Here is a 22,387-nt window from a genome sequence, read left to right as displayed (position 1 = left end):
GGCCAGATGAGGTTGAAGCCAAGAGCCAGGAACTCTATCCAGGTCTCCCATAAGGGTGGCAGGGCCCAAGCACTCGGACCATCATCTGCTGCTCCCAGGTGCGTTAGCAGGAAGCTGGAACAAAATCAGAGTAGCAGAGTAGCCAAGTGCTCTGATAGAGAATATGGCATACAAAGTCGCAGCTTAATCTACTGTGCTGCAACTCTCACCAGATCTTGTTTCCTTTTTGTCTATTATTTTAAAAAATGCTACTTATTTATTTATTTTTGAAGATTTATTTATTATTTGAAAGGCAGAGGTAGAGAGAGAAGTCTTCCATCTGCTGGTTCACTCTCCAAATGGCTCTAATGGCCAGAGCTGCGCCAATCTGAAGTCAGGAATATGGAGCTTCTTCTGGGTCCCCCACGTGAATGCAGGGGCCCAAGCACTTGGGCCATCTTTTACTGTTTTCTCAGGGTACAGCAGGGCGCTGGATTGGAAATGGAGCAGCTGGGACTCCATCCTGCCAGAGCGCAGGTGGCAACTTTATTTCCAGTGCCACAGTGCTGGCTCTTCTTTTTGTCTGTTCAACTAGTCTATGTCTTGTGATTGGGGAATGTAGCTTTTTTCCACTACAGGTAATTATTGCTAAGTAATTACTTAGTTTTGTCATTAAATTTTTTTCTCCTTTTTTGAATATCCTTTGTTCTATTACAGATGGGTTTTATACTCTCATATGTTTTCATGATGATTATTAACTTTCTTTTGCTTCTCTGTGTAAGAATTGCTTAAGCATCTTTTATAAGACCCATCTGGTGATAAAGAATTTCCTCTATTTTTGCTCATCTTGGAATGTCTTCCTTTTCCTTTCATTTATGAAAGATAACATTGCTGGATAAAGTATTCTTAAAGTTGGCATTTTTTCACTTTTCAGAATTAGGAATGTATCATTCCATTCCTTTCGGTAAAATTTCTGAAGAAATAAATGCTGTTAATCTAATGTGATTCCCTTAAAAGTGACCAGGTGCTTTTGTCTTGCAGATTTTATAATTACCTCTTTGTGTTGTACTTTTGAGAGTTTGGTAATTCTATGCCATGGTCAGGATCTTTTCTGATGTCTATTTGTGGCACTTTGGGCTTCCTTTACTTAGATGCCTATATCCTTCTCCTGGCTGGGGACCTTTCAGCTATTATGTCATTAAGTAGGTTTTCTAATCCTCTACTCCTTTCACCAACAGTAGTACACACCATTTGGATGTTTTTTTCATTTAATGGTGTACCAAGATCTCAAGAGGTTGTCTTCATTTTTGTATTTTTTTTTACTGAAAATTTTTTTGCATGACTCATATATTTGTAGGCTTTCAGATATTGTTTATTCTGCTTGGTCTGGTTTGTGGCTGAGGATTTCAGCTGTGTTTTTTATTCAAGTTAGTGATATCTTCATTTCCAAGGATTCTGTTTGGTTCTTTTTCAAAGTATTTTATCTCTTTGCTGAACTTATCATTCATATCTTGCATTGTTTTCCTATTTCATTCAAATATCTTTTTAGGCCGGCACCATGGCTCACAAGGCTAATCCTCCGCCTGCGGCGCCAGCACCCTGGGTTCTAGTCCTAGTCGGGGCGCCAGATTCTGTCTGGGTTGTTCCTCTTCCAGTCCAGTTCTCTGCTGTGGCCCGGGAAGGCAGTGGAGGATGGCCCAAGTGCTTGGGCCCTGCACCCCATGGGAGACCAGGAGGAAGCACCTGGCTCCTGGCTTCCGATCGGCGCACTGCACCGGCGTAGTGGCCATTTGGAGGGTGAACCAACGGCAAAGGAAGACCTTTCCTCTCTGTCTCTCTCACTTCTTCTCTTCTTCTTCTTCTTCTTTTTTTTTTTTTTTTTTTTTTGACAGGCAGAGTGGACAGTGTGAGAGAGAGAGAGACAGAGAGAAGGTCTTCCTTTGCCATTGGTTCACCCTCCAATGGCCGCTGCGGCTGGCGCGATGCGGTCGGTGTGATGCGGCCGGTGCACCGCGCTGATCCGAAGCCAGGAGCCAGGTGCTTCTCCCGGTCTCCCATGGGGTGCAGGGCCCAAGCACTTGGGCCATCCTCCACTGCACTCCCTGGCCACAGCAGAGAGCTGGCCTGGAAGAGGGGCAACCGGGACAGAATCCGGCGCCCCAACCGGGACTAGAACCCCGGGTGCCGGCACCTCAGGTGGAGGATTAGCCTATTGAGTCACAGTGCTGGCCTCTCTCTCACTTCTAACTCTGCCTGTCAAAAAAAAATAAAAAAATAAATAAATAAAAAAAAGAAACAAATATATTTTTATATTCTCTTCTGTGAGCACCTTATGGTCATTCTTTTGATTTCTTCATCAGGCATTTTGTTGATCTGATTTTGCTTGGAGTCTGTTACTAAAGCATTGTTGTGTCCCTTTGGGGACATCTTATTGCCTTGTTTTTTCACACTTCCTGTGTCTTTATATGCACATCTGGTAGATTAGTTGTTTCTATCACTTTTTTAAAAAACTTTTATTTAATGAATATAAATTTCCAAAGTACAGCTTATGGATTACAATGGCTTCCCCCCCATAACTTCTCTCCCACCCGCAACCCTCCCCTTTCTCGCTCCTTCTCCCCTTCCATTCACATCAAGATTCATTTTCATTTCTCTTATATACAGAAGATCAGTTTAGTATATATTAAGTAAAGATTTCAACAGTTTGCACCCAAATAGAAACACAAAGTGAAAAATACTGTTTGAGTACTAGTTATAGCATTAAATCACAATGTACAGCACATTAAGGGCTGAGATCCTACATAAGGAGTAAGCACACAGTGACTCCTGTTGTCGACTTAACAATTTGACACTCTTGTTTATGGCCTCAGTAATCACCCTAGGCTCCAGTCATGAGTTGCCAAGGCTATGGAAGCCTTTTGAGTTCACCGATCTATCACTTTTTTTTAAAGATTTTGTTTATTTATTTGACAGCTAGAGTTACAGACAGTGAGAGGGAGAGACAGAAAGGTCTTCCATCTGTTGGTTCACTCCCCAAATGGCCACAATGGCCAGAGCTGGGTGGATCTGCAGCCAGGAGCCAGGTACCTCTTCCCAGTCTCCCATGCAGGCACAGGGGCCCAAGCATCTGGGCCATCCTCCACTGCTTTCCCAGGCCACAGCAGAGAGCTAGATTGGAAGAGGAGCAGCCAGGACTCGAACCAGCGCCCATGTGGGATGCTGGCCCCACAAGCAGATGATTAACCTACTGCGCCACGGCACTGGTCCCTCTATCACTTTTAATAAGTGAATATCATGGTAAAAAACTTTTTCCTGAATATGCGTCTTCAGGTACCTGTTTGGTAGATTACTTTGACTTTATTTCCAGTTGGATGCTGTAGAATAGTTTCCCTATATCTTCTTCCATAGCATTGATGGCATCAGTGGTAGGAGCATGGGGTCTTCTACTTAGTCCCAGCCAGGGTGTGTGGGTCTTGGTAGCAGCCCATAGGATAGGATTCAGGGTCATGGGTGTGTTGGCCTAGAGTCCAATGTAGCTGTGGTTGTGAGAGTCCTGAAGGGGTTACTTGGGCATCTACATTGGCAGGAGTGTGTTTATAGTCATAGTAGCACTGGCTCAAAATCTGGCGTTGGCACAAAAGTCTCTGCAGCACCAGTCCCATGTTTTCTTTGCACTCATCTCCCTTTTCTTCTCCCAAGTAGACAATTATTCTCTCCATGTCATGCTGCCTGGGGTTGAGGGAGGCATGGAATGAGCAGTCCTACGTCTACTTACGTTCTGCAATACTTTTATCAGATCTAGAGCCCATGTCCTGTCAAGACCAGCACAACACAGGGAAGAGTCAAGGTTTACTATGCTATGGGTTGCCTGCTGCTGAGGTTGACTTGCAAACCAAGATGACTGCTGCCAATCACAGGTGATGCTGTTTGGGATGTAAATCCCATTGACTGGGAACATTGATCTCTACTTGGGACTAGGGCAGGTCCAGGGGCCCCATCTACAGGCAGTGACCTGGGAAGAAGAACCTTTAATATCTGCCTTTTGATAGTTTTGCCATACCCAAGATAACATCCTGGTGCTTTCTTTGATGCCCTATTTCTCAGTGACTTAAATCTGGCTTGTTGCTGTTTGTCTGTAGTTGGTGGAAGAGTTGTGAAGGCAATCTCTTATCTTCCCAGGTTGACACTAACTGGGAGTGTACCTTGTTCTCACAGTTGCTAGTTCCTGTGCAGCATCAGGGTATTGGCCATCCTCGCACAATGCTAGCAGTGATACAGTCTAAAATGAGTCTGCCGCATTAGACCATAGTTCTATGTTTGATCTTGGGGCAAATCTAGAGGATTCATCTGAGTACTGGCAGGGGGATACAGGCCTTTCAGCATTACCTGGTGCTCGATGACACTGTGGCAGTTCTGGCTGTAGCTTCAAGGCAAATTCCTCTGTTCACTTTCTCATCCTTCTGCATAGAGGCTGAAGTCTTGCTCCACAGTCTGCTGGAGGTTGGGGGAGGGACAGCGGTTATGATTCTTGGTGGCCTACGTAGGGAGGGTCCAAAGACTCAGACTGCAGGCATTGGCCTAGTGGGACCCTCTCTAACTCTAGGTTTCACTGTGTTAGACCAGGTACTGGGTTTCAAGTCTAAGGTCTGAACATTATTCCCTCTATTTCTCTCAGGTAGAAGGCATCTCTCAAGGCAGTGCTACTGGGAGGTAGGGTAGGGTGATGTGGGGACAACTCTTTCCTTTCTGCTTTCTTCAGTGAGTCTCTTCTTATTATACCATAACCAGATACTGTGGTCTCTCACCTGGCTTCCTTGATGCCTGTGAAGGTGACATGATGTGTGAATAGCTCTTCAAATTGGCGTCTCTGTGGAGAGTTGATTGCTGGAATGTCTCACTCAGCTGCCATCTTGCTGTACTCTTCCTATTTATTTTTGATTGGTGAATTATTCATGCTTCTTGCTTCACTCTGTTCCTCCTTGCCACTCACTTTAGATTAGCTTCTGTTTGCTATGATAGTGTCTATATCATAATCTAAGAAAAGGAAGGGAACAATGGTGGAATTTCAATAATTTCAAATCCCTAATATTTTTAAATAACTATAAAGTTTTGATATATGAGAATTGTTTTCATTTTATAAGAAGTTTATTTAAGCAGTGAGATATTTGACTTGAAGAAAAACTATCTAAGACTCATTTTTTTAAAAGTAATTTACCCCTACTTAAAGACATATTTGACCTACACATAACAGCTCTGTACAAAAAAGTTAGAAAATTGTCTTTGGATTTAGAATGATAAATGAAAAACATTAAAACTTTCTGAACAAGGTATGCAAGGATTTTTATGTAGTTGTTTTTGTTAAAACATGAGAGCAAAATAACTTACTAGAACATAAAAATAAGAGCTGAAGAAACATGCCATCAATGGAGAAAGGGTATTATTTTCACAGAACCAGTATTTTTCTTCATTGCATCTCCATTTGATGTCAATCAAAACATACCATTGGGAATTTAGTTTAAAAAAGAAAGGAAAAGAAAAATATGCAATATGCTTGTGCACATCCACCAGTTACTTATGTACAATAAAGGAGTAGAGAAGGAGGAAATGAAAGAAAAGATAAAGCTATACCATAGCAGTCAGGACGTGGTGGAACCAAATTGCGATTTTCCAGTTGAGAATGTATTCTGGGTCTGTAGGCACAGAGCTCTGGAGTAAAGCAGCAGGTTCCTTTAGTAGACACCTCCTGTGCACTGCTGGAGCACAAGTGTGCCTTCATTCTTCGGGTCCAGCTGTGCAGGTATCTGATTTATTGATTGACTCCTTGTCAAATCAGAATCTGAGCTACCTTACTGACAAACTTTGTCGTTCATAACAGACTTTCCTTAGCTTACTTAGTGGTGCATGCCTCTTAACCTTAAGAGAACCACAGGACCACCCTGCCCCACAACCTTCAAATCAATGATTGTTGTTCTCAGTCTTGACTCCTTCCTTGGGCTTTTCGTTGTCCCTGGTGAATGCCACTATCTCCTCAGCTGCCATGTCACAAAAGAGGTGCCAGGTCTGCACCCAACCAGCACACAAGCGGCACCAGGAACAACTGATATATGAGAATTAGAAATTAATGACTATAATTATGTTTTCAGATTTAAGAAATACCATGTTGACAGTTTAAGATTTACTAACAAAGAACTTCTTGTCATTTATTTAAATGTTTTCCTCACTATAGATCCATTTTTATATAGTTCATTGTAGGTTACTATGCCATGAATTTTTTAAAAAGATTTATTTATTTGAAAGGTAGAGTTAAACAGAGAAACAGATAGAGAGATCTCGCATCTGCTGGTTCACTCCCAAAGTGGCCACAATGGCCAGGACTGGCTTTGGCCTTATCTAGACCTGGCTGTTTTAGCTGTTTGGGAGAGTAAACCAGTGGATGGAAGATGGAAGATTTCTCTCTCTCTCTCTCTCTCGCACTAAATTTCAAATAAGCAAATAAGTCTTTTAAAAGCACAAATTCAGAATACTTGGAGATAATTTTTGTATAGCCCCATATGTGTTTATGAAATTAAATTTATTTTACAAATCTTCCCCCAGAGATACCAAAGGCTCTAAATTGTTTGATTGGCAATTTCTTCTGAACATTTAAAGAAGGAATAATGGCATCATAGTATGTTCTTTCTAGAAAACAGAGAAGGATAAAATGCTTTCCAACTCATTTTAAGAGACCAACATAACTCTGATATCACAACTTAATGAATACAAGTTAAAAAAACTATGGGATTATAATCTTGATTAATGCAGATGAAAGAAACCTTAATTAAATACATAACAAATCCAATCCAGAAAAAGGTAAAAATAAAATGTGAGTTACTAGATTTTTCTTTTCTTTCTCTTTTGTGTATCTTCTGCAGTGTTGAGATTTATATTCTTGTGAGTCTTCATGATGCATGCTTTTGTGTACTTTTACTTCCAACACAAGATTCCTGTAAGCATTTCTTGTAAGCTTGTCTAGAGTTGCTCAATCCCTTGTTTTTGCTTGCCATGGAAAGTCTTTATTTCTCCTGCATTTCTGGAGAATAGCATTGCTGGGTATAATATTCCTAGCTGGCAAGTATTACTTTCAGGACTTTGAATATGTCCATCCTGTTCTCTCCTGTCCTGTAAGATTTCTATCAAGAAGTCTGCCATTAATGTAAGGGGATTCCCTAGTTAGTGACTTGATACTTTTCTATTACTGCTTTAGGATTCTGCATTTGTCTTATATTTTTGAGTTTGTCCTGTAACATGACTTATAATCCAGTAGTGGTCTTTTGAGCTTCCTGGACTTGGATGCCATCAGGGAAGCAGGAAGGTACGCAGGACCACCTAGGTCCATTTTTTCCCTCAGCATTTGGAAAAATTTCAAAATTATTTAATAGATTTTTTTCTGCTCTTGTCTTCTTGTAGAACACCCATACTGTGAATGTTTGCTTGTTTAATGGTATCTCAAAGATCTTGAAGGATTTTTTTCATTCTTTTAATTTTTTCTTTTTGTCTGACACAAAATGGAAATTGACAGGTTTCCTGATAAAAAATTCAAAACAAATGTTGAAAAATCTGTCTCTAAGGTCAGAAATGATCTGTTGTTGAGCTCTCAGTACTTTTTATTCATTTGTTGGGTTCTTTGGCCCCAGGTTGCTGATTAGTTCTTTTCTATGTCTTTTTTTGCTGATTTTTTCATATCATGAATCGTCTTCCTAATTTTAATGAATTGTTTATATTCTCTTGTATATCACTAAGTTTCTTTAAAATTATTGTTTTGAATTCTTTATCAGGCAACCTGTCAATTTCCATTTTTGTGTTTTATTTTCAGAGTGCTATTGTGTTCCTTTGAAGATATCATGTTATCTTGTTTGTCTATGCTTTTTATATTCTTGTGTTTTGTTTGTGTGCATCTGATGGGATAGTTGCTTTTACCAGTTTTACAGGTAGCTTTCATACTAAAAGACTTTCTGCTGGTTGTGTTGCCCTAGGGTATTTGAGTAAGCTGTGCTGGCTTTGATTCCCATTGGACAATATCCTGCAGTGTCCATATGGCTTCTTCAACTGGAGTCAACACTCGTAATGTCTGAGGATATCTTAGTATCCTAGGCAGTAAGAGTTGTGGGGCTGCTCCACCATTTGGGATATTGTTCTTGAAGATATAATGGTTTCATTAAGTTAACATGTACAAATGCCATCTTACTAGTTAAAGTGATCAGTTTCAGTTCACAATTGATCATAATGATAGGATTAAGTGCCAGAGGGATCACATAAATAAGACTAGTGTCTGCTAATAATAATTGATAGAATTAAAAAGGAGAGAATGACCCAATGTGGTAACCAGGATACACAGCAAACTCATAGAATGGCAAATGCCCTAAACAGCACTCTGGCCTAAGAATCAGCTCTTAAGGCATTCAGATCTGGCTAAAAAGCCCATGAGAGTTTCTCAGGCATGGAAAGCCAAGACACTGTGGCAAAAAATGACCTAAATGAAAGATCTCTGTGAGTGAGATCCCAGTGGAAAGAACATGTCATCAAAGAAGGAGGTACTTTTTTCTGAAGGGAGGAGAGAACTTCTACTTTGATTATGGCCTTGCCTAAATAAGGTCAGAGCTGGTGAACTCAAGAGGCTTCTATAGCCCTGGCAGCTCATAACAAGAGCCTCGGGTGATTACTGACGTCATAAATAAAGAGTGTCAATTGTTAAATCAACAACAGGAGTCACTGTGCACTTACTCCCCATGTAGGATCTCTGTCCTTAATGTGTTGTACTATGCGAATTAATGGTAAAAGTAGTATTCAAGCAATACCTTTATACTGTGTGTGTCTGTGTGGGTGCAATCTGTTGAAATCTTTACTTAGTATATATTATGTTGATCTTCTGTATATAAAGATAATTAAAAATGAATCTTAATGAAGAACAAGGTAGGAGAAGGGGGAGGAGATGGGATGGTTTGCAGGTGGGAGGGTGGTTATGGGGGAAAAACTGCTATAATCCAAAAGTTGTACTTTGGAAATTTACATTTATTAAATAAAAGTTTTCTAAAAGATTACTAATTAAAAAAGAAGATATAATGGGTTTGCTGGCAGCTCTGGCGTGCTGTGCCCCAGCTACAGATGTGGGGCATCTGTCAGTTTCTGTGGGTTGTGAGCCCAGATAGATATTGCGTCACTTGTCCCAGAGTAGAAAGTGGGTGGCCTTCAGCATCTGAGGGCCACATGAGGCTGGGCCACACCAGTATGTCCAGACACAGCACCTGCCAGTGTCCAAGGGCTGCATGGGCAATTGCACAGGGCCTCTTGGGACTGACCTGCTCACAGAGCTCTGCTGAGATGCTTCTGGGTTCCAGGGTGGGAGAGAAAGGGCAAACATTCCCTTCTTAGGGCTTCAGGTGTCTGAGTTTCTGAGGACAATTGCTTCTTGGGTCCTTAGGAGAGTGATCAATTGCTTGCCTCGATAGAACCAGGCCATTAAGGGAGGCCTGCTCATGTGCTTTTTAGAGCTGGGGTGGGTGGACGGAGCCATTCATTTGCTTCCCTGGGCTTCTGTGCACCAAGCTGCTCAGGACTAGTTGTCTGAACGCTTTCTAGGTCTGAGGGTGCCTGGGCAGGGCCACGTGGATACTTCCAAGGCAGAAGGAAGGTAGGTAGGGCCACCTGGTTTTTTCTTTGGAGTGGGTGAATGGATAGAGACAACTAGTTGCTTCTGGGGCAGCAGGAGGGTAGGTGGACCAACAAACTGTGTTTGTTTGGAGAGTCTCTGTAGCCTGTGACACTCAGGGATATGCTGCCCAGATTTGCCTGAAGCTGGGGATGGGAGTGTGGGGCCTCCTGGTTAGTTCATAGTGCTTGGCTGGTAGAGCTACTTGGGCTTCCTGGCTGCTTCATAGGACCCTGAGTGGGTAGCATCTCATGATGGCAGCATGCAGTGAGAGCCTGGGTGGTAGAGGGCACAACCGGGCTGGGATATGTCTCTGGGGCAATGCAGCAGTGTGGTAGCTTAGAAGCATCCCAGATGGCAGAGAGGGCCACAGGGTTCTCCAGTGATAAATGTCTCAGCATCTGTGGTGTGTGTGGGGACTGCTCAGGGCCTCCTGCTCACCTGTCCTCACGGAGCAAAGTTCTTGTGTCAGGTGGGTCTTGAGAAACAGAATGCCAAGTGCTGTGTGCTCAGTTTCTTCTCATGCTCTTGCTCAGCAGTGTCTAGTCCTGTGCTCACTTTCCTGCCCAACTGCCTACTGGGGGATTCTTCTGTGTTATGCTGCCTGATGTTGGGGAAGATTCCCTTGGCTACCTGGTTAAAATGGTTCCAGATGCTCCATCCATGGACACTGGCCTGGGATCAGGGGCCATGGGGCTCTGACTGTCACTGGCTTCACTGTGGCGGGCCTGTACTTAGAAATTTGCTTAATTCCCTCTCCCTTGCTGGAGCAGAAGACATCCCTCTTCATGCAGTACTGCTTGTAGCTGGTGGAGATGGGCAGGGGGTAGTGATATGGGCAACTCTTTCCTTCCTGCCTTCTTCAATATGTCTTTTTAAAATTATTATACTAAAACCAGGCACTACAGTTTCTCACTTGGCTTCCTCAGTTCTTGTGAAATTAGATTGGCACATGAATTGGTGTCTCTCATTAAGTGCATTCTAAGTCAATAGATGTGACTCCTGTTCTCAAGGAGCTTACCCTTGTTCTAATCTTTATGTACAGCACAGTTAAACCTAACTTCATCCTTTGGGATTTTGCATCCTTAAGTATGTACACATGATCAGAATATTTATTAACTCTCCACCTCTGCCTCTAATATTTTGTTTTAACATCTTTTCCTTCTTATGGCCATCACAATGGCTTATGTGGTAAGAAACACTTATCTCTCCAGCAAGAAGTCTGGAGAAAGGACAGTTCCAGGGTTGATGAACTCAGCAGCTGAGCAGCGTATCAGGAGTTGGGGCCTTCTCTCTTGCTTCTTTACTATTCACAGGGCAGCTTCCTTCATGGCCCTGGCTGGCGGCAGTACAAGGAGTCACAAGCAGATGATAATATTTAGAGGCAGGTTAAAGAAGAATTTCCTCCCAGGACTTCTTTCTTTATCAGTGAGGGCCACCTTTACTCCAAGCCCCCAAAAGATTTCCTCTCATCTTGCAGGCCAGAACTACATCATGTGCCTAAACCAATCACTCCAAGGGGACTAGGATTGCATGACTGTCTTAGATCAATTGCGCTTTACCCCAGAGACTGGGGAGAGAGTCTTCCGTTCCAGAGCTTGTGATGGTGGGGGTCTAGGGGGCTGGTAGTGTGGTGTTGGCAGCTGTAAGTATCTCTTAAAATCAGTCACAATATTCAATGGCTTAGCCCATCTGTATAATAAGACAAAGAGAATAGCTTAGCTGTTGGTCTTGAGGTATGGGGGAAAAGCCAGGAGAGAGCAGGAGACACAATTGTGTTTTTTTCTTTTCTTTTCTTTCTTTCTTTCTTTTTTTGAGGGAAAATCAGATGAACTCTTCTATAGCCCTAGATGTAAAGAGAACTTTTAGGGCAGAAAGTAGAATGAAGTTCCAGAGAGCTGTCCATCATGAAGGGAATTCACTCACGTTTTAGTTGAAAGGAGAGAGAAAGGGCAACTTGTGCTCAGTGAACTCTTTCATGAGACACGCCTGTGCTTTAGGGAGGAAATGTGCCTTCTAGTGAGTGAACAAATACATAGACTTTTCCATCATGGCCAGAACAAGTGCTGGCTTCGGCAGCTTCCCAGTTAATGAACACTTGGAGATTTTTGGTTTTGCGGTAGGCTTTTTGGTGAAGTCCTAAAGGAAGCGCTTGGCGTGGTAGAGGACTCGGACACTTGGTATTTTCTCCATGTGTCCTCTGAGGAGCCCTCTGGAAAAGGGCTGGACATGGTCCTCCTAAAGCCAGCTCTCTTCTTGCCGTGCCACTGGAGTTTGGCAAAAACCTCCATGAGCACTCACCATTTCTAGCCATGCACACAAGTCATTTATCCTTTTCTTATTTGTACAGATAGAAAAAACCATGAATTCACATGACTATTAGAGATTTTTTATTCAGGCAATATTTTTCTTTAAGGTAATTGGGGCAAATAATCCTTGGTTAATCTCTCAAAAGTATCACCTGCCCCCTGTATACACAAAGTGAGCCAATTTCAAGGGAATGAAATTAACCATGCTTTTCTTAAATTTCCAAAGTCAATCTCAGAAGTCGGTCAGTTCACCACTGCTTCTAGGAAGAAAACAGCTCGCCTCTTGGGAAAGAGAACAGTAAATTTGCAAAATGAGTAAGTCTCCAGGGATGCCTCTTTTTGCTACTGTCATACATTTTTTTTCAGAACAGTTGAGACTCTGATAAAATAAATATGTCATGTTATTTAGGACGAGATGACAAGCTGAGAGTCACCAAGCAGGTGACACGCTGCCCTTGACTTGGCACGTTTCCATGGTGTCTGTGGCTGATAGGGATCTCATATTAAGCGAGATGCAGACTGCGTTTCCTCTGTCAGCTCAGTGACACGATTTCAGGCAAGGAAGGTAGAATGCCTCTTTGTCAGCCAGGGGTGATTATGGTGGCTATCACCTGTCTTAGTAGCCCTCCCTTCCTCTGCGAAATGTGGGCAAATGAGATTTCATGCTTTATCATCAGGCTGCCAGATGGGGTTGCAAGTAACTATGTAAAAATCTCATGCTCTGTGGCACAACAGTTGATGTTTGCAAGGAAAAATCAGTGTCTTAAAGCTTTTGATGGAGGATGTTGCAAGTTTGTGTAAGACTTTACGTTGTCGTGCTTAGCCGTGGGACTCCTACACCTGCATGTTGACAGAGGCACGGTAAATTACTGGCAAAGCCCTATGCAGAAGCCCCTGAGCTTTGCCTGCTGCTTCATAATCTTCAGAAATTACAGAAAAACATGCATGGACTTGTTTGTCACTTCAGACTCCTTGGGGTATACTAACAGTCTGAGATGCCACTCCTCGTAACATTAGAGCGCTTTACCGAATTCTTGGTAGAACAGTCGTTCTGTAGAATATGTTACCAAGCAAGTGTTTCTCTAGAATCCACTTTATTACCAGAGAGGACCTAATAGGACATTCAACACCCAACAAAAATGTTAAATTGTCTGTTAGGAGACGGGAACCAGATGTTCCCCCTTTCTAAATTGCAGTGGTATTTAAAGACACCTTTAAACACCTGTAGGCAGCACAGAGCGCGTGCCTGTGAAGCTGCTACCAAAAAGCTGCCCTTTATTCTGCCGTTGACTTGCTCTTTGTAGGAGCAGCCAGTGCCTGCTCTGGGTTGTCTTTTGGGGATGAGATGACTTCAGAATGGAAAGATCTGGAGAAAATTTAAAATGAATAAGCTGTTAAAAGACTCAGGTTTTAGGAAATCTGACAACTCTGTAACCCAACTTTTATTTATCAGAAGGAAAAAAGTTAAGATATTACCAGCCAAACCTAGAGCTGGATAAGGACAACATCTAAGTTCTCTTCCTTAGGCTCTCAACTCCTAACTTAGAATATTGATGATTTTTTTTAACCCTAAGCAGTCACTAAGAGATGGGGTGGGGAAACCTACACAGTTGTGTACTGATTGTAACATCAACACTTCTAGGCCTTCAACCTCAAAGAAGAAACGAGCTTGACCTATGATTGCTATTCTTCCACCATAAAGCCACTAGAGAGAAAGGCTTGTTTGAATTAATGAAAAGTTTGCAGTTTAGTCACATTTTAAAGAATGGTACAGGCCCTCCTATCCAACTGATCAGGGCTTGGTACTCTGTTGTCATTAAATTATGCATCAACTTTAAACATCTAATTCTAGACTTTATCCATTTTTTAAATGTAAAACCAACATCTAGTGTCCTCTGGTGGAGGCCCTTCATCTTGTTTCATAAACTGTTATGTCTATAGTATATTGATTATGTTTTCATGATGTATCTTCTATAACATGGAATGAGAATTTAGTCATCTGAATTCAGACTACTGGAGTTTTACATCTTAAAAATTTTTATTTTTGTTTATTTGGGAGACATAAACAGAGAGAGACAGAGATCTATCTGCTGGTTTCCTCCCTATGTGCCTGCAAGGGCTGGAACTGGGCTAGGCTGAAGCTGGGAGCTGGGAATTCAATCCATGTCTCCCTTGGGGGTGGCAGGAACTCCATTACTTGAGCCATCTCCACTGCCCACCAACCCCCAGCCCCTGCTGTATCTGCATTGCCAGGAAACTGGACTCAGAAGCCAGAGCTGGAGCCAGAACTCAAGCCCAGGTCTTCTAGGATCTGGCATGCAGATCTCAATGGAATAAAGTCTTAACCACTTTGCTAGATGACCTTTCCTGCTTTTTACTTTTTAAAACTGTGTTTTCAAAAAAATGATGATTTTTCCTTTTCTTTCTTCTTTTTCTCTTCCTTCCTTGCAGTGTGTTATTGTCAAGGTTTCAGTGAATATCTGACAGTTTTCCTGGCAAAAACAATTCTCACACTCACACACTATCGATTTAAGTCCTATTTAAGGCACGCGTTTTGTAGTACTCAGCACAACTGCATGAGCAGGCATGGAATAAACACCTCAACGGGAAGAGCAGAAGGTCATAGGGTGTTAGGGAGCCTAGCAGCCTCTGTTTGCATTCCTGATGGCAAGGGCACCCAGCAGCCCAGCGCTCATAGGGCTGATGGCTCGTCCTTTAATTCAGAGTTTCTACTATAAATACACTTTTCATTAATATGTATAGCTAGTAACTCTTATACATTTTTTTTTTGCAAAATGTTTTCTAGTACAGGTCCTGCAGAACTTGCCTTAATGAACAGCTAAAGCTCACTTATAATCAGCAGAATCTGTCTGCATGCATAATTGGTCTTCTAAAGTGTTTTCCCCAGCAATCTAGTTTACACTGGGGTACTATAATTGGTTTGTTCATCAGACTATGTTTTTCTTAGATGGGAAGAGAGGATGATGTTTTGGTCCAGTCGTCATTGAGTTATCACAATTTTTAAATTAATGGAGATTTAATGAGCTCTTCTTCCAGTTATATATGCTAGAGGTCCTAAATAGCCCTATCAGTGAAAATGCTTAAAAGTTATTTTTCCTCCTAAATATCAGTAGCAATAAACTATGATATGCCAAGATAGTTTAAAAAGAAAATGAATAGATATTGCTTCTATTGAGATTAAATTAGCAGGCTTGGAAAATGTTAGAGCTGAGGCAGTGAGAGCTGTGTGTGTGTGTGTGTGTGTATGTGTAAGTGTATTTACACACACAGAGGAAGAGGGGAAGGGAAGATAGGCAGAGATAGAATAAGACAGACACAGAGTGACAATTTTGTATACATGTATTTAGAGAGATTTTATATGTATGTATAATATTACAAATGGACAGAGAGAGAAAAATGGAAAAGCGGAGGCTGACAGAAGCAGAGAAAAACAGGTGACAAGAGAAATAGAACAAAGAATGACAGAAGTAGTCACAGATCATTAAAACTATAGTAGTATAACATTCTTAACTATTGGTTTGACAGATGTATAAAACAGTTTTACGAAACTGGATTTGCAGCAACACTGATATACACAAGCATTTTTTGTCTCTTTTTTGTTTTGTTTTTAAATTTCAGCTCCTTAATATAAGGGAGAAGATGTGGTATTTGTCTTTCTGTGTCTGGCTTATTTCACTAAACATTATGTGCTCCAGTTGCATCCATCCATTTTGTTGCAAATGGTAGAGTTTCATGATTTTTTATAGGTGAATAATATTCCACTGTGAAAATATACCATATTTTCTTTATCCATTCGTCTGATGATGGACACCTTGGTTGATTCTAAATGTCAGTGTTCAGGACTGGGAGGCAGGCCCAGAGCCCCTGAGGTAATACCTGGTAATACCAGACCTATGCGTGGGTCACAGCCTGGGTGCTGAGTAGGTAGGTGACCTTGCATCACGTGTTTGTGTGTACTAAATGTATTTTTCAGCTCTAAATGTGCTTTTAAAATTTTATTTATTTATTTATTGGCTACAGAAAGGTATTAAAGGAAATCTCTGTTGGCGAAGTAAATCCAAACGAGACTGTGCAGGCCAGTCTGGAAGCTCAGCTTCTCTCCAAGCTGGAGCACCCAGCCATTGTCAAGTTCTATGCAAGCTTTGTGGACCAAGGGAACTTCTGCATCATCACAGAGTACTGTGAGGTGAGACTCTCCTTCTGTCTTGTAAATCTTTGTGAAAATCTGTTCTGTGGTAAAACAAACAAACAAAAAACAAACTAACTAACTAAACCTCATGCAAAGAGACATCTTGAAGTTCATTTATCAAATCAGAAACCGAACTGGGATCTCATGTCTTAAACTAATAATGATCATATCAAGATAATTGGCAAAACTCATTTCTTTTTTTTTTTTTTTTTTTATTTTGACAGGCAGAGTGGACAGTGAGAGAGAGAGACAGAGAGAAAGGTCTTCCTTTGCCGTTGGTTCACCCTCCAATGGCCGCCGCGGCCGGCGCGCTGCGGCCGGCGCAGCGCGCTGATCCGATGGCAGGAGCCAGGAGCCAGGTGCTTTTCCTGGTCTCCCATGGGGTGCAGGGCCCAAGCACCTGGGCCATCCTCCACTGCACTCCCTGGCCACAGCAGAGGGCTGGCCTGGAAGAGGGGCAACCGGGACAGAATCCGGCGCCCCGACCGGGACTAGAACCCGGTGTGCCGGCGCCGCTAGGCGGAGGATTAGCCTAGTGAGCCGCGGCGCCGGCCAAAACTCATTTCTAATGAACTATTTTTCCCGTTGGGAAACTCAGTCAAAATGAATATATTCTGAGGAAGAACTGCAACAGAAGAATGTGTCAACATTTTTTGGGTGGAATGCCAAAACCTCCTCCAATAGTCCAGTGCTTATCTGAATGTTTAAATGCCCTAACAGAGGCCTGGACAGACCAGAGGTGTGTCTCTTATTATGTTTTGGATTTTTGTTCTATGGGTTATTTATCCAAGTGGAAATTTGGGAATGGAAATATGGCTCATTTTGCCCACCAAAATCCTTCTTATTTATCGAAGTGAGAGCTGTGTATTTTATTGAGTCCCAAGAGAGCAGGAAGCAGCTGTCCTGTGGGTCTGTGTGTTCTCTCCCAAGTGGTTAGGTAGAAGGGAGCTCAAAGATGACATTTTTCAGAAAAACACTTCCCAGAACATTCTGGTAGCTTGTGTTAGCAGAATTCACCTTGGGAGAATTTGATACTATTCACACTCGATGATAAATTTAGTCAGCTCATCACCGTATGTTTCTGGGGCCTCAAAGAAATAAGACTGGAAAGGAAAAGATACTCTTCAGGGTAGAAAGCGTGCTTTTTGGGGTTGGGAACTCTGGACAAGCAGGTGCAGCGTGGGGTGCCATGTGTCTGAGAGGCAGAAATAAGCAGAAGGAGAAGGAAGAGAAGTTAGGAAGGAAGTTAGAAGCAGTCTGGCTACTTTGCACATGAGCTGGTGCATCCCCCAAAACGAAAGGGCCCGGCTAAAATCCCTGACTGAGTCGGAAACATCCAACATCTCAGCTGCTCCCCTGCGCATCAGTCTCAGCTCAGCTCTGCTGGCTGTCCACATCCCAGCTCATCTCTCCTCTGCTTGGAGGAAAGTGGGAAAAAATGCCAGCAAAAAAACAACAGCCACAACAAGAAAACAAGGCACTGGAATGCTTACTTCTCCCTCCAGTGGATTGTTAAGGAGATCAGTAAGATGATGTGTGTGGAGCAGCAGAGTCAAACAGCTACTCTGAAAATGCATCCCTAATCCATGCAAAACTACGGGGGTGGGGGGCACTGCACTGCGGCCCACCCGCTGTAGTCCAGTCGCTTGCTTCTTTCAAAACATCGCAGTCAAGGCACTGTCTTGGTTTTGAGACAGCTGACTCCTACTGCTTATGTCTGTTACTGCTACCGCTTGGCACGTTGAATTCTTCAAAGATTCTTTCTTGGTCTTAAATTATTTCAAACTGTAGCCAGCACTTCCCAAGAGAACTTTCTGTGTTGATGGAAATGGTCCGTACGTGTGTGCTGTCTAATACAGAAGTCACTAGTCACACACGGCTGTTTACCACTTTGAAGTTGAAGAGCTGAATGTTAAATTTCCTTCCTCCCTTCTTCCCTTTCTCACCTCCCGAGAGAGAGAGAGAGAGAGAGAGAGAGAGGTACTTGTCATCACCACTACCTTCTAGGATGTATATTAGCATAAGCTGGGAATCAAACTCAGGCCCTTAGATGTGAGACACAGGCATCTTAACCACTAAGCTGAATTCTCACTCCATATTTTATTTTATTTATTTTTTAAATATTTATTTGAAAGAGTTACACAGAAAGAGAAGAGAGGCAGAGAGAGAGAGAAAAGAGAGAGAGAGAGGTTTTCCATCTACTGGTTCACTCCTCAATTGGCTGCAATGGCTGGAGCTGTGCTGAAGTGAAGCCAGGAGCCAGGAGCTTCTTCCAGGTCTCCCACGAGGGTGCAGGGGCCCAAGCACTTCAGCCATCCTCCACTGCTTTCCTAGCTGTATCAGCAGGGATCTGGCTGGGAAGTGGAGCAGCCGGGACTCAAACCGGCGCCCATATGGGATTCTGGCAGCACCTTTACATGCTATGCCACAGCGCCAACCCTCATATTTTATTTTAATTAATTTAACCTTAAATATCCACATGCATCTAGTGGCTACCATAATGGAAAGATTAGATGGTATGCTATAACTTTATTTTCCAGCATTAATTTTTAAAATTTTAATGTAATTGAAAACTACCAGAAAAGTTACAGCAGTAATACCATGAACTGTCATATATCCTCCATCTGAATTATTCAGTTGTTACCATTTTTCCATGACCTTTGCTTTATGATTCTATTTGTTGATTTATCTACTCTTTTTCCCTGAACCATTTGAGATTAAGTTGCAGACAGGCTGTCTCTTTGTCCTAAATACCAGGACTGTGTTTACTTTCTACAGCTAAAGACATTCTCTTTTTTTTTTTTTATTTTTAATTTTTATTTTTTTTGACAGGCAGAGTGGACAGTGAGAGAGAGAGACAGAGAGAAAGGTCTTCCTTTGCCGTTGGTTCACCCTCCAATGGCCGCCGCGGCCGGCGCGCTGCGGCCAGCGCACCGCGCTGATCCGATGGCAGGAGCCAGGAGCCAGGTGCTTTTCCTGGTCTCCCATGGGGTGCAGGGCCCAAGCACTTGGGCCATCCTCCACTGCACTCCCTGGCCACAGCAGAGGGCTGGCCTGGAAGAGGGGCAACCGGGACAGAATCCGGCGCCCTGACCGGGACTAGAACCCGGTGTGCCGGCGCCGCTAGGCGGAGGATTAGCCTAGTGAGCCGCGGCGCCGGCCAAGACATTCTCTTACATAACCACAGTGCAATGATCAAAATTGGAATATTCACATGGATGTGATGTGAGTCTGTAATGCAGACATCCTGAACATGTGGTCTGAGACCAGTTGCATCAGTATCACTTGGGAAGTTGTTAGAGATGCAGATTCTGGGGATGAGGGCCTGGGCTGGTGTTTTCTAAAGTTGTCCCAGTGAATGTGAAACAAGCTGAGGGATGAGAACCATTCATCTAATTCACAATCGGCATTCTAATTCAGCCCATTTTTTTTGCCCCAATTATGTCCTTAGAAATGATATTTCTGTAAATCCCAATCTGAAATCATCTACTTGACTTAATTTTTAAATAAGCGATAGGTGGCTTCCATTGACCTTGCTCCAGTGGGGGCAGGGTTGTCTTGGGGGGAGTACCTTGGGGGTGTTGCCATGGTGATGGCTGCGGGCAGGGCTTCCTGAGCCTTGCCCTGCTGAGCTGTCAGGCTGCCCCTTGCCCAGCTCCACAGGGAGCACGGATGCAGGTGGCTGGGATCCTGATAACAGAGGTATTTCTCATCTGCAGGCCCACATTTACTCCTGACTTGTCAGGCCTGACAGTTTCCTCTTCTTGTTAAGGTAAAATAATACCATAAGAAACAGCAGGTGGCTGCACTGGACTGTCACCATTGAAATGGCCGATGTTTTTATTTCTGAGTTCCTTTGCCTGTAATTTATTTTGGGGCCTTTCTAGAGTGAAATGCATAAAGGCATTTATGAGGCTCCTACATCTACTACCCATCCCTTTGAATACATCAGCTCAGACTGTGAGTGTTAAAAAGCCAACCACAAGCTCTTGCACCATTTTGTGAAGATCTAACCAAGTCTTTGAGGAGAAGTAATTAGAGTGTCGTAGTGGCAGAACATCTCAAATACTGGTGTCTTCTGTTCTCCACATAGGTAGAGAGCAGAACAGGTGCTGTCACCTGTCCATCCTCCAGTTTCAAACTCTGTCTTTGCCTGGGTCATTTCCCTTCAGAATGCCCTTGCTCCTAGTCCCACACCTCCAAATCCTACCCAGCCTCTCTAGGCCCAGCATAAGTGCCACCTCCTCCCCTGTAGTCAGAGCCTCCCGTAATCTGGCTGCAAATTGCTTCCTACTCCATCCCCTAATTCTCATAGCATTTTTATCTCACCTGGCACTCAATGCAACATACATCCTAGAAGCCATTCGGATTCTCAGCGTGTGGCCTCTGCTTTTCCTTGGCGAAGTTGGTACTTGTGACATTTCCTTGTTGATAAATTTTTACCATTTGTTTCCAAATGCGTCCCACCTCATTTCTGTCAAATACTGGTGGTAAAAGACAGAATATTGATTCCTTCCACCTGTCATATATGCTGAAAGTATTTTTTCCTACCTGTTTTTCTTTTTTTGCTGCTGGTACTCCTAACGACATACCATGCTAGAGACCTAGGAGATACTGCCTAGAGGTCTTCCATGAGTGAGAAACCTGGTTGCTACGTTACACACATGAAAGAGATCAGGTGAGATCACACACCTGATGGTGTGTGATGGTGATGGAAAGAACTTATGATATCAGGGTAAAAATCAAGAAATGATGAACTTGTCTATTTCTTGCTCAGTGACTTTAACAAACCAAAACAAAATTTCTATCAATATAGTAATAGTTCTCCACTTTGGCTTTACATTAGAATCACCTGGAGAGATCTCAAAAGTCCCCCATTATTGTTGTATTGGAGTCTATGTTTCCCTTTAGATCTATTAACATTTTTTAAAATAGCCAGATGCCCTAGCGTTGGGTGCATGTGCATTTGCTATATTCATGTCTTCCTGTTGAATTGATCCCTTCTATGTCTCTTTCATTTGTTTTCATGTTGAAGTCTATTTTGTCTGATATTAGGAGGGGCACTCCTGCTCTTTTTTGCTTCCCACTAGCATGGAATATATTTTTCCATCCTTCTACTTTGTGTGTATCTTTGTTGGTGAAGTGTGTCTCTTGTAGACAGCAAATAGATGGGTCTTGTTTTTAATCCATTCATCCAGTCTATATCTTTTAATTTGAGAGTTTGGGCCATTTACATTCAAGGTTGTTATTATTATTATTATTTGCCAGGCAGAGTTAGACAGTGAGAGAGAGAGAGAGACAAAGAGAAAAGTCTTCCTTTTTCCGTTGGTTCACCCCCCAAATGGCTGCTATGGCTGGAGCTACGCCGATCTGAAGCCAGGAGCCAGGTGCTTTTTCCTGGTCTCCCATGTGGGTGCAGGGCCCAAGGACCTGGGCCATCCTCCACTGCACTCCTGGACAACAGCAGAGAGCTGGACTGGAAGTGGAGCACCCGGGACAGAATCCAGCGCCCCAACCAGGACTAGAACCTGGTGTGCCAGCGCCGCAGTCGGAGGATTAGCCAAGTGAGCCACGGCGCCAGCCAATTCAAGGTTATTATTGATAAGTAATGACTTGAGCCTGCCATTTTTCCATAAGTGTTTCTGTTTTTTTGGATTTCTTTTGTACTCTCCTCCTCTGTAGATTTTTCACTTCACATTCCTTCATGATGCTGTCTTTCTCTGTTTCTGTGTGTGGCACATCATTAAGTATCATTTGTAAGGCTGAACAAGTGTTGATAAATTCTTTCAATTTCTGTTTGTTTTGGAAAGTTTTTATTTCACTTTCATGTATAAATGAGAACTTCACTGGGTACAATATTCTGGGTTGACAGTTTTTTTGTTTTAGGAATTTGGCTGTGTTTCTCCATTCTCTCCAGGCCTCTAGGGTTTCTGATGAGAAATCTGTCAGTCTGCTTGGAGATTCTTTGAAGGTAATTTGGTGTTTCTCTCAGGTGCATTTTAGAATCTTTATGTTTTACTTTTGAGAGTTTGACTTCCTGTGCTAGGATGTGTCGCTCCCCCTCTTCGCGGAGGAACGACACAGGACCCTGTGCTGTTCTTTTGTCTGCTTGGCCCTTCCCGGGTTTGCTGCTGGTCCTTCCCAGGTTGGCTGCCGACCCCTCCACCTCCGTGGAGGGGCGGCTCCCTCTGCCACTTTCTCCGC

The 22,387-nt window shown here is 42.9% G+C and overlaps 1 protein-coding gene across 14 annotated transcripts in view; it reads left to right on the top strand.

Moving 5' to 3' along the window:
- Positions 1-22,387, top strand: part of NEK11 (NIMA related kinase 11) — a 334,291-nt gene that overhangs the window by 42,529 nt on the left and 269,375 nt on the right. For 8 of the 14 annotated variants that reach the window (XM_051818466.2, XM_051818474.2, XM_017346725.3 and 5 more), the window contains exon 3: positions 16,015-16,180. The exons of the other annotated variants lie outside the window; for them this stretch is intronic. In XM_051818466.2, the coding sequence (XP_051674426.1) occupies positions 16,015-16,180 (166 nt within the window). The remainder of the gene's footprint in view (positions 1-16,014; positions 16,181-22,387) is intronic. 14 annotated transcript variants of the gene reach the window in all.

This window comes from Oryctolagus cuniculus, chromosome 4 (assembly GCF_964237555.1).
Source record: "Oryctolagus cuniculus chromosome 4, mOryCun1.1, whole genome shotgun sequence".
Taxonomy (NCBI): Eukaryota; Metazoa; Chordata; class Mammalia; order Lagomorpha; family Leporidae; genus Oryctolagus; species Oryctolagus cuniculus.
This window is presented reverse-complemented; position numbering and strand designations above follow the sequence as displayed.